The sequence below is a fragment of the Lynx rufus genome, unplaced genomic scaffold (genome assembly GCF_022079265.1).
Source record: "Lynx rufus isolate CCGP_SWC_20201006 ecotype Redwood Valley unplaced genomic scaffold, mLynRuf1.p SCAF_10, whole genome shotgun sequence".
Taxonomy (NCBI): Eukaryota; Metazoa; Chordata; class Mammalia; order Carnivora; family Felidae; genus Lynx; species Lynx rufus.
Genome location: NW_025814824.1, coordinates 10,681,281 through 10,698,333, shown reverse-complemented (window position 1 = coordinate 10,698,333; position 17,053 = coordinate 10,681,281). Strand labels below are relative to the sequence as shown.

Sequence of the window (17,053 nt, the reverse complement as noted above, 5' to 3'; positions counted from 1 at the left end):
TTATGCAATCAAATCTTTTTTTTCTCCTGTGATTTCTATTTTTGCTGTCATGATCAAAATGTAATTCACAAACCTGATGTTATTTGTTAGGAATTTTGGATTAAATGTTAATCCAGACCATTGGCCACTTGATTGTTGTTCTATTCCCTTATGTGTCTCCCTCCATTTGTTTTCATCTCTTCTGTGGGAACAATGATTATCCATATTTTTATTTTATACACATTTTTTTCTCCCCTCCCACCCCCCACCAAACTAGGCAATATCAGCTTTAACTTCAGGTGTGGCAACATACTAGGGATGGGGATTGCCATTGGTCCTGTTTTCTGCACACTTGTGTGAAGGTCCAGTTCCTTTCCCAGAAATTACGTAGAAGCGTGCAACTCTGAAACTCACTGTCAGTTTCGGGAAGCTTTGAGTAGTGTTTTAGTGAGGAAGCACCTTTTCTACCCCACCGCTTGATTCTTTGGTACTCTGGATCTGATACTCTGGAAACAAAAGCTCCAGTTCGTAGAACACACTCCTCCCAGAGGTCATTCTGCCCCCGTGTGCACCTTTAATATTTTCTATGTGGGGAGAAATCAGTACACGGCTGCCTGAGGCCCTTCATCTCCCAACCCTGCATCCGTCTTTAGCTCAGTTGTTCTCTCTGAGTTGTTTCCTAATCGTTGCTGAATGGAGGTAGAAGGAGAGAGGCAAGGGGAGGTGGGGGTTCTGGTGGTGGTGCAAATGGGTGCAACCTGGGAGTGGCTCCATACATAAGCCACTACAGGGAAGAAGTTGCATTCAGATTTCTGGCGAGTGTAGACATTGACTGCACAGGGACTGGCAGGAGGGAAAGCACCAAGTGCCTTCCTCGGAGTTCCCCTCTGGGGAGACAGAGCGTGGGACATCATTCTGCCAGCTCATCTCATTCACAGACAGTCTGTCCAGATTCAGGTGTCTGTTCATTCTGGCGAGTTTCCATTTTGTCCCCGTCTTCTCGAGCTGTGTTCTGGGAAGCTGGCAGACGCCACAACAGGGGTTGCTGGCCAGTTGTTACTTAGTGATTAATTAGCTTCCTTTGAACTTGTTATTTGACGTGTCAGATGATGCATGCTCATTTGGAGAGAAATCAAGTAACGTAAAGTGTGTTAAGTAAAAAGCAGTCTCCTGCCTCGGTCCTCACTCGCCCCCTGCCTTTCTCTTCAGCCCACTCTTAACGACACGGATGTTGCTGTGTAGACTTCCAGAGCTTCTTTTCATACCCTCGCAAATATATATACGGATATTTGTGTTTTACATAAATATTGTGTATGTAGATGCGTATATGTAGATGTGTGTGTGTGTGTGTGTGTGTGTGTGTGTGTGTGTGTATATATATATATATATATATATATATATATCCCTCACTGCCTCATATCCCAGAGGGGAAGAAATGTATCCTAAGTTATTGAATCTTCCTCTTTTGATGCACATTGCAATTGTCCTCATTTTTCATGTATAATTAACTCGCATATCATTTTTCACATATTATGTATGTTGACATATTATTTATAATAAGACCACAATGGACATCTGCACATTTGCCCCTCTTCGTGTGTGTATTTCTGAGGGTAGAAATGGAGCCAGTGCACATGACACATGCTCATAAGGACTGCCAAATTTTCCTCCGGGAAAACTATACTGATTCACTCCATTACCACCTGGGCATGAAACTGTCCTGTCCCCCCATGTCTTTGCCAATGCTGGATACGATTGACCAGAAGAAAATATACATACTGAAATTTTTCTCTTGTCATTGTATACCAGAAGCTGTTATATGTACCTTCTGAATGTTGTTTCTATCACTGAGCTTTCTTCCCTTAGCTATCCAAAAATCCCAGTTAGGTATATATTCACACCACCTGAATTCCTACTCCTAGGTATTCACCCAAGTGAAATGAAAACGTATGTTCACATAAAAATCTATATGACAATATTTATAGCACTGTCATTTGTGATTACCCAAAATTAGAAACCACCAAATCGTATGCAGTTTCATGATGGATAACCAGACTCTCATACATCCATACAACGGAATACTACTCAGCAATAAAATGGAACATATCCTTCATACATTGAACCACACGGATGAGTCTTATTTGTATGATGTAAGGTGAAAGAAGCCAGACAAACAAAGATAATTTCACCATTCCATTCGTGTGATCCCTTCTGGAAAAGGCAGAGCGGTGGGGACAGAACACAGATCAGGGGTTGCCAGGGTGTAGGGCTGGAGAAAGGAATTGACTGCAAAAGGTCACCGGAGACTTTTGGGGGTGCTGAAACTATTCTAAATCTTGACTGTAGTGGTGGTTACCCAACTGTCTGCATTTGTCAAAACTCACTGAACTGTAACCCAAAGAGGATACATTGTAATTGTTCCCACAAATCAATGGATAGAAATCTAAGATACTTCCTGGCTTTACTTAATTACTCGTTAAATGTAAGGTCTATTCCTTTGCTATGGTTTATTGTATTATTTCACAGAATGGTGATTTCTCTGGAGCAGGAATAAATGGGTTCAAGTCCTGGCTCCATCACTCGCTCGCTGTATGGCCTAATGCAAACTATTTTTTTGTGTGTGTGCCTCAGTTTCCTCCTCAGGAAAATCGGAATTAGAATAGCACCTACCTCATAAGTTATATTGTATACAATAAATAAATGAGCACATGTAAAGTACTAAGATTTCTTGGCAGATGGCCGTAGGTTAGCTACCACTTACGATATTTATTAAATAGTATTACAGAGTGTGCTTCCGTTGTCCCTGCCCAATTGACAAATAATTTCAATTAGACCTATTCGTAAGGTATGATATGCAAAGGAAAAAAGCAGGGGACAACTCAGTGTTACTGAAAGTTTCTTTTCATTTAATAATCCAGGGAAGATTTCCCATCGTCAGCACTATACTTCATATGTTCTTGACATAAAGATAAAATTTGGAAAATCAGAAGGCCTGCTGCTTTAGGGAGTATCTCGTTCCATTTCAACCTTATCCAAAATATTCCTCTCAAGTGAAATGAGACCTGAAGACTTCAGAAAAAGTGCTTCTATTAGCATGTTAAAAGAATGAACCAAAACCCCTCTCCCGTATATTTTAAGGTACTGTTGGGGGGTGGTAAACTCCTTTCCTCTGGAAGCCATTTCCCCTTCTGTGGACATGTCTCTGTCATCCATAACCGTGCAGTCAAACCCTGATTTAGTTGGCTCTTTTATTCCTCAATTATCTCCTTGCTGATATTACATTTCTCTGTAATATCTAAGGATAGTCTTTTATGTTCTTGCTATCTGTGATAATGGCTTTGAATCCCACTTAGGGAGCAGGGGAGTGGAGTAATGGCCACTTCTGTTCCCTCCCACGCTCATAATTCTATAGAGCATTTGCCACTCAAGTTCTATAATTGAGACTTTTAAATCAGACAAGAGTGCTGCCCATGAAGGATAGAGGAAAGTTTTAGGATTTCTTTTGTCTTTTTAATTTTTTTTAATGTTTTATTTTTGAGAAAGAGAGAGTAAGCTGGGGAGGGGCACAGAGAGAGGGAACTCCAAGCTGTCAGCACAGAGCCTGACGTGGGGCTCGAACTCACGAACCATGAGATCATGACCTGCGCTGAAGTCGGACGCTTAACAGGCTGAGCCACCCAGGAGCCCCTAGAATTTCTTTTGAACTTAATAAGAAAGATTAGACTACACGGAAACACAAAATACATGATCTCCTTTTGGGGGAAATAGATTTTCCTACTGGACATGTTTATGTTACTTAGACTGGGCGATGCCTTGACTGGATCCCACTTTATCTTTCGTGTCTGTAGCATAAAATTTGGCGTCCTAGCTCCAAAAATAATAGTGCTTTTCTCTCCATGACTTTTTGGAAGTGACCTTTGATCTAATGAGTAGAATGGTGGTTGCATGTTCTTCTCATCTCATTTCCAAATACTTGAAAATTTTGTATGGATTGATGTTTCCTGGCATCTTTGGAGTCACATTAAATGTTTCAGCTTCCCTTCCTCTGCCATTTTCTCTAAACGAACTCAAGAGCGACTGACTTGAGAATGTGTTTGGTATCTTGGTGGAAAGTCAAACTCTTAAGTAGTGAAACTTGTTTACATGCTATTTATTCTTGGCATATTATCTGCTGCGACAGTGAAACATTTCATGAGTGTTATGAGCAACATCATAAAAGCCCTTAGACTTTGCCTTTCATCCTGGGTGATTAAGGTAATTCTGAAGGAAGGTCGTGCTCAAGGAGAGCTGGGACATCAAGGAATGGGGTATCATCTGTTTTATTACTCCATATTTTACTCCCAGTGAGCTGGTAAACAATTAAAATTCAAACACATCAGTGCCTATAATTCAGTTACTCCCAAAACACCATAAAAATGTCTCCCTGATCAATAATTGCTTATTATGACACGCATTTGTTGTGCTGGCTGTCAAGGTGCTTAGCTGTTTGCTTTCTAAAAGCAAGCAAGGCTCATCAGCCGGTGCAGTTGCAAAGAGCGACCCAGCTGTGGAAACCACTGAGCCACGCCTGAGCCGTGACGCACAGACTCCCGGGCCACAGCTCCACACCCGCCGTGGCCCACAGGCCAGGGCTGTCACCAAGCCTTCCCCGACCTGGCGAGGAAGGAAATCTCCGGAGGAAATCGCTCCCTTCTGTGAATTTCCAAAGCATGCCGTTTGTATTTGTCTCAGAAGCTCTCGCCCTACTCTACATCGCTTTCTGATGAACGTGTCTGAATGCTGGTCTCCCCTGCTCAGTGTGTGCTATTTCTCACTCGACCGTGACCTCACTGAGGACAGGGACTCCTTTAAACTTAGGATTCTTGTGTATTCCCCTTTGCATCTTCTTTGTTGCCTCAGTCTCAGGAGATACCTTACAAACATGTGTCGAACGGGACAATGGAGGAAACTTTACTTGGCCAATGTGCAGGGGGCTCTGGAGGGATCACGCTGCAATGTTTTCTCACTGTCCTGCTTTGAGGCAAGGGGTGGGAATCTTGTCCCCTCAGACCGGTCAGTCGTTGGCCACAACCACGGAGCCACAGTGGGAAGTTAGAGGGCTTGCTGGCAGGTAGTGTGAATCACTCTGATGTCTCTGGACATGGCAACTCCTGTGCTCACAGGAGCTGCTGAATAGATGCACAACTTGGTAAGTAGGACCCACTAGCAGTCTTTATTACAGTGCCAGACACCTAACATATATTATTTTCCTTTTATTTTGAAACAAGCTCCAAGTTACACGAAGCTTGGAAGTGCGATACGACGATCTTTTTCCGTCTCCCAAACCATTTGAGGGTAATTTGCCAATCTGATTCTCCATGACTGCCGATTACTTTAGTGTGCAATTTCTCTTTTTAAAACTATGGATTCATTTGTGAAAGAGAGAGAGAGAGAGCACATGTGTGCATGCACCTGGGTGGGGGAGGGGCAGAGAGAGAGAGAGGGGGACAGAGGATCCAAAGCGGGCTCTGCGCGGACAGCAGTGAACCTGATATGGGGCCTGAATTCACGAACCGTGAGATCATGACCTGAGCTGAAGTAGGACGCTCAACCGACTGAGCCCCCCAGGCACCCCTAGTGTGTAATTTCTACAAACAAGGACATTCTCCATCATAATTAGCATACAGCCCTCACATTCAGGAAGTTCCCATTTATACATTATTACCATCTAATCCTCAGACCCTATTCAGCTTTCTCCAGATGTCCCAAGAATGCCCTTTGGAGCCAAAGGATCTAGTTGAAAGGCCTGCATTGCATTGAGAAGTCACATGGCTTTCGTATTATTTATTTTGGAGCAGTTCCTGACTGTTTCCTTGACTTTCACGACCTTGAGGTTACAGGGAAGTTTTTTTTTTTTTTTTAAATTTATTTGTTTATTTTGAGAGAAAGGGAGAACACAAGCCAGGAAGGAGCAGAGAGAGAGGGAGAGAGAATCCCAAGCAGGCTCTACGCCTTCAACACAGAGCCCAACGTGGGGCTCGTGCCCACAAACTGTGAGATCATCACCTGAGCTAAAATCCAGAGTCAGAGGCTTAACCAACTGAGCCACGCAGGCGCCCCCAGGCAATTATTTTTTTATACATAATAATCCCTTCATTTGGATTTGATTGTTATAAAATACTCAATTCCTCATCAAACTTTCAGTTTATTTGTATCAATATCGAATCATAGTTTCCTATTTTGTTCAGTAGGTTTGAATCCAGTTGTCTGGTTTATGTTGATGCTCAGTTTGTCCTCACTTTGACAAGTGTGAATCCCTCCACTGGCCGCTGTGTCTTTTTTACATGCCCCCAGCCGTCACTGATCACATCCTTGCTTTCTGCAACAAGATATTCCACGCTGATCTAACACTTTCCTTTCCTCACCCCTGGAATCAGTCATTTCTCCAAGCGGCTCTGATTCCTTTTAAGTGGAGAGTGGTACTTAGAAGCCAAGCTGTAGGTGTTGGGTGTGCTCATTGCTATTAAGGTGTTGCTCATCCAGTGTGTTCTCAGGGAACAAAGTAGGGCGTGTGTGTGTGTGTGTGTGTGTGTGCACGAACGTGCACTGGAAGTCACAAGTTCATGTTGATAGATGCAATTCCAGTGTAACATCACAGTATTCATTCTCGTTTTCTTCCTTTCCATATTTTTATCCCTGCTTAGATGGTGAAACACCTGACTCTTACTGTTCTTAGTATGTTTACTTACTTGATCAATCCCCCTGTATGTAACCATTGCCAGCATCACCCCCCATCACCACACAGTCGCCTTCCTCCTCGTATTCTGGCTCTGACACCTGCAGGCTTCCCCCTCCTGTGTGCATGCCCCTTTTGGCCTCCCCCGGTACTTACTGCCAGGCCACCCCTCCACAGAGACACCCTTGGCAGGCTGCTACTCCGGGTGCATGGCCTCCTCGTTCTACTCAGAATGTCTACCCTGTTATCACGTGACAGGATGTTCCAAGGTTGGGCACCCTCCTCACACCATGTGGTTTCTGATTCTGCATGCCTTTTATATGCGTGCTCTCCTTACCCTCTTTGGCCTTCAACTTCCCATTCTAGGCTTCCTCACTTCCTCCCCTTCCGCCCTCAGGCATAGAGGATGATCTTGTTCTGATAGTTTTAGTGCCAGCTCGTGCAGGAGGGATAGGAAGAGAAGGGAAGGGGAAGAAGGGAAAGGAGGCATATGTATCGTTTTCCAGTCATCACAACAGGCCTTCAAAATGAGCAGTTACTCCCTATGTCACACCTGTGGAAACTGTGGCTCAAAGAGATTATGTCACTTACCTAGCGAGGGGTCTCATAGCCGGTAAATAAGGGGGCAGCATCTGAACCCAGGTCCTGGACACCAGAGCCAAATTCGGTCCACTCCACACTGCCCCTAAAGAGTATGGTCTTGGGGTGCCTGGGTGGCTCAGTTGGTTAAGCGACTGCCTCTTGATTTGGGCTCAGGTCATGATCTAATGGTTTGTGAGTTCGAGCCCCACGTCAGGATTTGTGCGGAGCCTGCTGGGGATTCTCTCTCTCCCTCGCTCTCTGCCCCTCCCCCACTAATACTCTCTCTCTCTCTCTCTCTCTCTCTCTCTCAAAATAAATAAACTTTAAAAAAAGAGTTTGGTCTTCAAAATATGTTTGGTCTTTGGATGGTTCCCAAATATATGATGACAGCGTTTGGAGAAAAAGAATACAATTCTCTTGGGAAGCGATAGGTTGTGCTCATTTTAGGAGAATAGTTTTTCTACTGTTCTACTGCTTGGCCTCCTTCCCCATCTCTCTTTTGTCTGCAGATAGGTTCAACAGGAGCATGGCTTTATTTGGCTTAGTTGCCCGCGTAGGGTAATGAGGTTGGGCGTTCGGGTGGCCAGTGGCCCTCAGCCAGCAGTCTCACTACCTACCCGTTGGTGGTTTCTGCCTTCCGTGGCTGGCACTTCTAAAATGAGTCATCTTTACATGCCTGCCAGCCCTTGTCCTCTCCCACAGCCAGCTCTACCCCTGCTGCCACAAGGGAGCTTTGTGACTTTCTGAGACTTGAAAATGGGGAAGTAGACGCTAAATCTAGAATGAGGAAGGGGAGAAAAGTTTGCTGTGGTTCCAAACACGCCGCCATGGAAAACGGCCGTCTTAATGCCTTCCGTCCTCCCAATCCTCAGGGCCGGTGCGTGTCTGGAATTACAGCGTACGTATTGTATATAAGGAACTTTTAATACTATTCAGTGACTCATTTTTGTAATGCCCATTTGTCAGTGTCTTTTGGGTTCATATAAAGGACTCCGGGAAACATTGTAACAAAACGGAGGAGAAAAAAAGAAGAGAAGAGCAAGCATCCATTGGCATAAAATAGCAAAAGATCGATGGCCAAACAATTCTGACTTCTCCCAGATTTAAGCATCTTTAGGCGAAAATTGATTGGAACGTTTCTGGATACAGTGTATGAACTTTTTATCACAAAATCTTAAAGCCGGGCAAGTATCTTAGAGTTCACCTCGTGTTTATGCCTCACCTGTGAAGAAACAGAGGCACTGGGAGAAGTGATTGAGGATGATGGGGGCAGATGCATGGCTGTAGTTGTGTGCGTGTGTGTGTGCGTGTGTGTGTTGTTACCTGTCAGTGAACACTCAGGTAAGTGCACCTTAGGAGACAAGAAAGAAAGCTAAGGCAGACACAGTTCTGGTTGCCAAGGCACACAAAGTCTTAAGTTAGGCTGCTTCCTGATTTTTATTTCTGTGGCCTGAGCAGGTGGCCTTATGAGGAGACATGTGACACTGAACCTTTGGCATCAGTTCTCTCTGGAGTGTATAAGTCCCAAGAAGGTCAAAGGGCAGATACCAAAGTGTGAAATTCGTGTTTTAATTCACTGTTCGTATTAGATTTTAGAATTACTTTTTTTAGTGTTTGCTTATTTATTTTTGAGAGAGAGACAGAGACAGAGCACAAATGGGGCAGGGGCAGAGAGAGAGAGAGACAGAATCCAAAGCAGGCTCAAGGCTCTGAGCTGTCAGCACAGAGCCTGATGCGGGGCTTGAACCCACAAACCGTGAGATCATGACCAGAGCTGAAGCCGGACACTTAACCTATTGAGCCACCCAGGTGCCTCTAGTTAATTCCTCTGGGAATTTTTCCCCTTAAAATTGGATTCTGCAGGGAAAATAATCGCAGATTCAGTGTGTTATAATTACAAGAGGAATCTTAGGATGCCACTCCCTATTTACCACTATTTTGAGTTGGGTGCATTTTCCACAGGACATTATATTACATGTAAGTTTTTCTTTGAACCCTTAGAGTAAAAAAAAAAAAAAAAAAAATTGTGCACTGGTTACCCATCCAACACCCGCTTGGATATTCCTAAGTTTCTATTGATGAGAATAATTTTTAAGAAGCTAACAGGTTTAGGGGCGCCTGGGTGGCGCAGTCGGTTAAGCGTCCGACTTCAGCCAGGTCACGATCTCGCACTCCATGAGTTCGAGCCCCGCGTCGGGCTCTGGGCTGATGGCTCAGAGCCTGGAGCCTGTTTCCGATTCTGTGTCTCCCTCTCTCTCTGCCCCTCCCCTGCTCATGCTCTGTCTCTCTCTGTCCTGAAAATAAATAAACGTTGAAAAAAAAAATTCCTTCCAAATTTATTAAAAAAAAAAAAAAGAAGCTAACAGGTTTATGAAATCCTATGTAAGGCTCTCTCTCTCTCAAAGATCTTCTGTTCACAGAAAGTAAATATTATAAAATAAATCTTGCTCACACATGTGTCTGCTCTTCTCAACACTACCATTTGCACACTTAGAGCAACCGGAACCAAAATCATTTTCTTAAATATTTTAAGTAGTTAGTACTTCTGGGGCATTGTTTGAAGGGGTCCCCCAGAAGACGTTTTGGGAAGTGATGTCTATGAACAACATATTTTAAATTTCATTTCTTTGGTTGGTGTTTAGGAATTCCAAACCAGAAATTATTCTGGATATTTCTCTTGAAATCTTTTCTAAATGTTTAGTCTTACTTCCTTATTCAGAGTGTACCTTACTCATTGACTTATCTTTTTTCAGTTCACAATTTAGCCTGCTGGTCACCCAGCCCTGTCGATACAGGTTTAGATTGGGGCAATGCAAGTGGCCAATGCAAGGGGCAATGCAAGAGACACTAACGATGACCATTTATAGTAAACTTTGACTTGAGTTAGTCACCATACCCATCTTGTGTGTCTTCTACGCTATTCCTTGTCTCCTTTCACTCAAAACAAATTGCTTGTCTTTAGAGCACAATAAAATCGAAGGACGGAGCTGTTCTCCCAGCAGACGACACTGGGACATCTCATTTTTTTCTTTAATTAGCTTAATCAACTAAAATTTATTGACTACCAGCTCTGTGCATAACCCAACACTTCATCGCTCCCAAAGAGTTATAGACTCTGTATTTGGATCGTTGCTGGTAGCTCTCCCACATTTCCTGCTTAATCTGTCTGCCATTTGATCGGCCTAATAAATCCTAACTCATTTCATATCCTTTTACCAACCTGCTCAGGGGGGTTTCGAATAGTGTGAGAAATCAAACAAAATGGCGGCGTGGTTGTGCGGTTGACTTTGCAGCCTGTTTTCCAAGAAGACTCTGAGTCAGAAAAATGGGGAAAAGGCGTGCTGGTTTCTATAGTTATTATTTGACAACTCCTATCTGTTGCCTTTTGCATGGTGGTCTCATTTCTTTCTCCAGTGACAGTGGTAGCCATTATATTTTAAACCCTTTTCATAGCTAGACATTTTTGAAACACAATCTTAATGGAGTGCGTGGAGTGGAGATTGAGAATATTAGCAAAGATTTTTAGCATGTACGTCATTTATCTCTTCTTTTTCTTAACCATGTCCTGCCTTTTTCATTCAGCATTAAGAACACTGATGGGGACATTAAACGTTTTCCTCTATTTTTATCTTCAAACGATCTTTATTTGCTGCTCTGCACATTGCTAGATTTATTCCAGCCTCTTAACACTGGGGTCATAGTTTAGCGTCAGCTCGTTGCCAAATGCCCCGCAGCTGAAATGACCACACCTCCGAAGTGGCATTTTCCCAGACCATTCCTGCCTTTAATAATGAGCCAGCCAGGAGGCAAGTCTGCCTCTCATTACAGCGCAGCTTTGTATTAGGCCTGGTGCATAATTAGATGTGAGGAATTACAATCGGTCTCTCTTTGCAAGATCTTTCGGTGCCCTGTGTACGCTTAAGCCATTACTTTTGTTTTGAATCTAATATGTTTGCATCCCTCTCTCTCTCTCTCTCTCTCCAAATGATATAATAACAACCATAAAAGAAACCAAGGAAGTGCGGAGATTTGCAGCTTTAAAAAGACTGGATCCCGAAGAGATTTTCACAAGACACTTCAGAAACAGACGTTTGAGTCAGAGTCCTTGGAGAACAGTGAACCCAGTGCGCAGGTATTTTCTGTCAACAAACATGGTTACCAGGTTACCGGTCTGATCTGCCCAGGGCATGCTGTTGATGTTTTAACTAGAAAAAAGGCTAGAGACTCAGAGAATGTCAGAGTGGGAGGGACTCTACCATCTGAGTCAGGGATTTCTGTTTTTCAAACCTGTTTGTAGCTACAGAAGTTGCTGTTCAAATGAGAACCCACAAGTTCAATAATGAAAATACATAAAAGCGGAGGGAGGGTGCCCACGGAGCCCACCCCTGTTACAATTCCTGAGGACACCCAGGGGCGTCCCTAGGGCAGGCTGCGTGCAGAATGAGTGAAAGCCAGACTGCCTGGGTTCTCTGGTTTTGCCACATACTCACTCTGTTGCCCCAGACAGGATAATTTACCTCCCTGGGCTTCGGTTTCCTCCCCTGGGAAACAAGGATGATAACAAAGCCATCTTTCATATTATAATTTTTACTTTTATCTCCTCGTTCCATTAAATTTTTTTGAGTTCATTTTAAAACTGTGTGTAAGTAAGTTATATCAGCTGTACATTACGTTTCAGGATGGGAAAGGAAAAATTAGGAAATATTTACCTTAGAAAGGAGTGTTGGGTATGGGGACCCAGTGGCATAAATGAAATAGCGCCTTAGGGGACATGCTCTCTGACCATCTTGGTCAACTGTTGTGTGATCTTGGAGGAGTCATGTTCTCACCCGAGTCTACTCGATGGGAAATGACGGTCTCTTCACTTGGTCTCTTCTCATTTTAAATCACAGCTCCCTGACTTTGACACTAGTTTGGGTTTGAGAATATTTGGACCCTTTGGGAAGAAACGGAAGCATCTGAACTAACTGGGCAAAGTTAATATTTGGAATCTGGAACAGTCTATTGAATGTATTTGAATAATTTCTCTAGAGAAGGACAGTCATAGTTGACTGGAAAGATCGAGAACTCAGGCAGGGATTCTGTGGAGGAATAGTTGAGCATATATATTTTGTGCATCTATTAAAATTATGGAGCAGTTGAAATCTTAGAAGAGAATTTTGAAAATATGTTCATGTTAAACCACAATCAAGAATCGAAATTTAGAACACTGATGGGGAATCAAAATTTTGAATTTGGTAGGAAAAAGATGCCTACGGAAACACAGAAGGCATTGTCTTTGGGTACTAGAACTCCCGTAACTTCTTAAAAAGTATTCTTTTCTCAATTTTACACAGTTTCTCTAACAAGTACTTATTACTTATTTAAGGGAAGCTAACTGTCTTAGTCACTTTGGGCTGTGTAATAGACTACCATAGACTGGGGTAGCTAAAACACCAGACATTTGTTTCTTATAGTTCAGAGAGGGGGAAGTCCAAGATCAAGGTGCTGGCTGATTTGGTTCCTGACGAGAGCCCTCTTCCTGGTTTGCAGACACCTTTTGATGTATCTCCACAAAGTGGAGACCAAGAGAGAGGAAACAAACTCTCCCGTGTCTTTTCTCAGAAGGGCACTAATCACATTCAGTAAGGCCCCAGATTCAAGACCTCATCACCTCCCAAAGGTCCTACCTCCCAACTGGGACTTGCAATTTCAACATAAGAATTTTTCAGGGTCACACACGTTCAAGTCCATAACGCTAATGACAATAACAGCTAGTCACTAACACATGGGGTCTTTTGACTATTCAATGAGTTAATTTGTGTGAAGCATTCAGGACAATACGAACTCACACTTAGTGCCCCACACAGGCTAAGTAAAGAGTCACAAAAGAACAAAAAGTGTATAATTCCCCGTGTGTGAGGTCCCCAGAGTAGTCAGATTCCTAGAGACAGAACATAGAATGGCGGTTGCCAGGAGCTGTAGTAAGAGGAAGAAATGGAAATGACCGTTTAATGGGGACAGAGTTGCAGCACAGATGGGTACAGGTGAAGAGTTCTGGAGACGGGTTGTACAAGAGTGTGACTGTCCTTCACCCTGCTGAGCTGTACGCTAAAAAATGATTAACATGGCAAATTTTATGTAGATTTACCACAGTTAAAATTTTTTTTTTAGAAAGGCAGTGCTCTACTCCCAACTTTTATAGGTGCGAAAAACAAAGGGGAAGAAATTTGTCTGCGTTTCTATAGGGTGTTTTCTGAACTGGTGTAGCTTTCAGCTTGGCTCTCATTATAAGCATCTCACCGTGCTGAATGACTAGACAGTTCTAAAATACTACCTGTTTTTCAAACCACGTGGTCTCTACAGCCAAGCTCACTGCTTTATCTGAGCTCTACCTAGGAATCAGCCATCAGTTCCAGTACTGAATATGGTGGGCTTCCTCAAGCATGGAATACCAGTGCTCTGTGGGGGATTTTTAAGGGATTTTTCACTGGTAATTTTGACTAAATTCAATTTTTTTTTTAAGTTTATTTATTTTGAGGGAGAGAGAGAGAATCCCAAGCAGGCTCCCCGCTGTCAGCACAGAGCTGGGCGCGGGGCTCGAACGCCTGAACCGTGAGATCACAACCGGAGCCGAAACCAAGAGTCGGACGCTTAACCGACTGAGCCACCCCGGTGCCCCGACCTTGTCTTGGTCACCTATCAGATACGCCACCCCAGATATCTTAACAACAAGAAAATGTAACCGAGGGGATTGGTTAAACAGGTTTTGGAGGACCCGGAGAACCGAACAGGAAAATCGAAGTCCGACAGAAACTTTAGGTGCAGGAAGCAGCCTGTCACCCTGGGGCTGGGGCCTAGGGCAGTGGCTCTAAGCCTGGAGCTTCACTGCAATCCCCTGGAGGGCTTGTTTGAACTCAGATGGCTAGGCCCCACCCTGGAGTTTCTGATTCACTAGTTCTGGGCGGGTGGCACTCAATAATTCGATTTCTAATTAACATTTCCCAAGAGGTCCCAAGACCACATTCAAGAACTGGGGGTCTAGTGGGAAGAGTTTGGAGTTTCCAGAACCTAAAAACTCTGAAGAGTGGCTTCGGAGCTGGGACTCAAATCCCTGGGGAGGGGGTAGGACCTAGCCGTGGGGAGTATTTCCGGATCTTGGAGGAAAAACCCCACAGGGTCAGGGAGTCTGGACTCTGACCTCTTAGACGTGGGACTGTCCACCTGGTGCTGGTACCTCCAAGGAGGTGAGATGAAGATGGTTCTAGAAGTGCCCAACGAGGCCGAAAGCCAGAACCAACTGCCACTACCGAAGTGTGAGGAAATGCAAGCAAAGAGGGAGGAGGGAGTCCCTTCTCCCCGCTCCAGCCATCCAGTCTCCCTATAGCGCCCCCTCCTGGCGGAACCCAAAGGGAGCCGTGACAAAGCCGAGATGTGGCTTGCTGAGTGCCAGAGTATAAAATTGAAAGCTGAGAGAGGATAGGCAAATTACCAACACCCCCACAAAGCACCCTCGTTCAGCGTACTCACTGCACTCAACTAAGTCCTCAGCTGGGTTGTGGAGTCAAGTTACGCAAAAGTTGTATGGTTTTCAGTATTAGACTAATACTCACCGTGCAGAAATGCTCAGGCAGGGAGACAACCGGCAACATCGTCCACGTCACTGCCATTCTTGGCACCTTCTGAGTGGAATGGTGAGGCCAGGTGCCTGAATTTACGTAGGTGCGACACATACATGATACAACTCCGTGGTACACATAGATTTCATAAAAATTAGATCATATTATACCTAATATTGTATGCCCTCCGTTGTCATATTAACAATACACCATACTGTGACCGTCTTTCTCTTCCAACGAATACGTGTTTCTTGGGTTTTCTTTAAATGGTTACATACATTCCCTCGGATGCAAGGTCCGGAATCTCTGAATGCTTCCTCTTTGGGGGCATTTAGATTGTTTCTCTTATTTTGTTGCTATAAACAATGTTCCAGAGATGCTCTTGTCCTCACAGTCCTTGCTGACTTGTCCAGTTTATGCCCTTAGAATACATTATGGACATCATATATATTTCTTGACGTCCTTTTAAAGAAACTTGGTAAATTCACATCCTTTTCCCAAGGCTCTCATAAATTCTAAGCCAAAGAAGTATCAATGATTACAGTACTAATATTGATTATTGCTAGCACAGTTAGGTCAAATTTATGATCTAGCAGAGTAGAATTTCTGTAAGGTCAATGGATGTCACAAAAAGTATACATTGTAGACATTGTACAGTACCAGGTCCATTTTTTTAGAACTTTAGGATAACATTTTACCATTAATTTTACAGATGCTTGTAATAGTTCCATCTGCATTCTTACCACGTATCATTAATTATGGTTGTCAAGGCTTTGCCAAATCTTTGGCTGCGTTTGCAATTCCCCGTTACTGAAACGTTCCTAATGGAATAAAGCATCTGCTTGTGAATGCTTTACGACTTTTTTCAAACACACTGCAGCTAAAAGTGGACACTACTTGACTGGCAAATGCTTTCCTGCTTTTTGTTCTGGTTCATATTGCCCTAACTGTTACTAAAGCCCTGTCGAAGGGTGTTCCCACCCCCACGTCTCTGTCTTTGGAAGCATAATATTGAGTGTGGGAATTTATATGAGGTTTAATTTGGAAGGCTTCTCATACAACCTCTCATTTTCAGTTTCAGAAGCCAAGTTCTGGAGTTGAGATTAGGCCAGGATCCCTCTATGCCCCAGTCCAGCCCCCTTTCTATTATATGTTATTCCATTTCTTTTCTGCTTGAGCGTGAGACCTCAGTGAGGTTCCCAAGAGACTTGGCTCCCACCTCCAGAAAAGAACATGGCCCCAGAACTAACAGGAACACCGTGCTGTGGTCAAACCTTTCCTCAAGGACCAGTGTATCCACATCCGATGAGTAAATTACCCGCTTCCAGGTGGGAAGGAGACGTTTCATTTTAGGATATTCCGACCAGGAGGCTAAGACGTGATTGCTGTCAGACCCCCAGTTTGCTTAGAAGCCACCTGAGGCGTGACTCTGCAATCCCACGTTGGAGCAGGGGTCTGACATCCCAGATGCTTCCGGACTCACTTGAGACCCGCAGTCTCTCTCACAAGATGTGTCTTTTCTCGCAGGCACGCCCCCGCCACTTAAATGTGCTGTGTGACGTGTCCGGGAAAGGTCCCCTCACCGCGTGTGGCTTCGACCTCCGCAGCCTGCAGCCTGACCAGCGGCTGGAGAACCTCCTGCAGCACGTGAGTGCCGAGGACTTCGAGAAGCAGAATGAGGAGGCTCGGAGGACCAATCGGCAGGCAGAGCTCTTTGCCTTGTACCCAGCGGTGGACGAGGTGGGTGCGGCCATCTCCATGTGTGAACTGCAGAGGGGACACAGAGGCTCCAGGAAACTGCTGTTGTCCGTCATTACTCTATAGCAGTGCCAGAAGGCCCAACGGTATGATTTCTGGGCTGTTCTTTTTTACCAGAACAGGCCTGTGGAAGAGCAAAACCAGTTATCGATCAAGCTTACAAATGAGGTTCCGACAATAGCAAACAGGATTTCCATAGCTCTTAACGAAACGCTTTCACTGATAACATCTCATTTAACCTTCAGAACATTTTACGGTCTGCATGCAGTAACCTCACGCAGTGAGTCAAACCATTCAGTGATTTGGGGATCTGTTTTGCCGTTAATCCATCAAGGCGTGTTACTTAAACTTTGGTGTTCTTTTTTTTTTTAACGTTTATTTTATTTATTTTGAGAGAGCGCGCATGAGCAGGGGAGGGGCA

The 17,053-nt window shown here is 44.1% G+C and overlaps 1 protein-coding gene and 1 long non-coding RNA gene across 7 annotated transcripts in view; both read left to right on the top strand.

Moving 5' to 3' along the window:
- The window catches only part of DOCK8 (dedicator of cytokinesis 8), a 232,989-nt gene that overhangs the window by 66,578 nt on the left and 149,358 nt on the right, over positions 1-17,053 (top strand). For all 6 annotated transcript variants that reach the window (XR_006966110.1, XM_047101620.1, XM_047101599.1 and 3 more), the window contains 2 exons: positions 11,285-11,408; positions 16,402-16,614. Coding sequence is in view for 5 of the 6 variants with exons in the window: in XM_047101620.1 (XP_046957576.1) it covers positions 11,285-11,408; positions 16,402-16,614 (337 nt within the window). In the remaining variant the exon portion in view is untranslated. The remainder of the gene's footprint in view (positions 1-11,284; positions 11,409-16,401; positions 16,615-17,053) is intronic.
- On the top strand, positions 9,057-10,991 carry LOC124528220 (uncharacterized). Its single transcript, XR_006966113.1, has 2 exons — positions 9,057-9,382; positions 9,643-10,991. It is a non-coding gene; the product is annotated as an uncharacterized LOC124528220 (long non-coding RNA).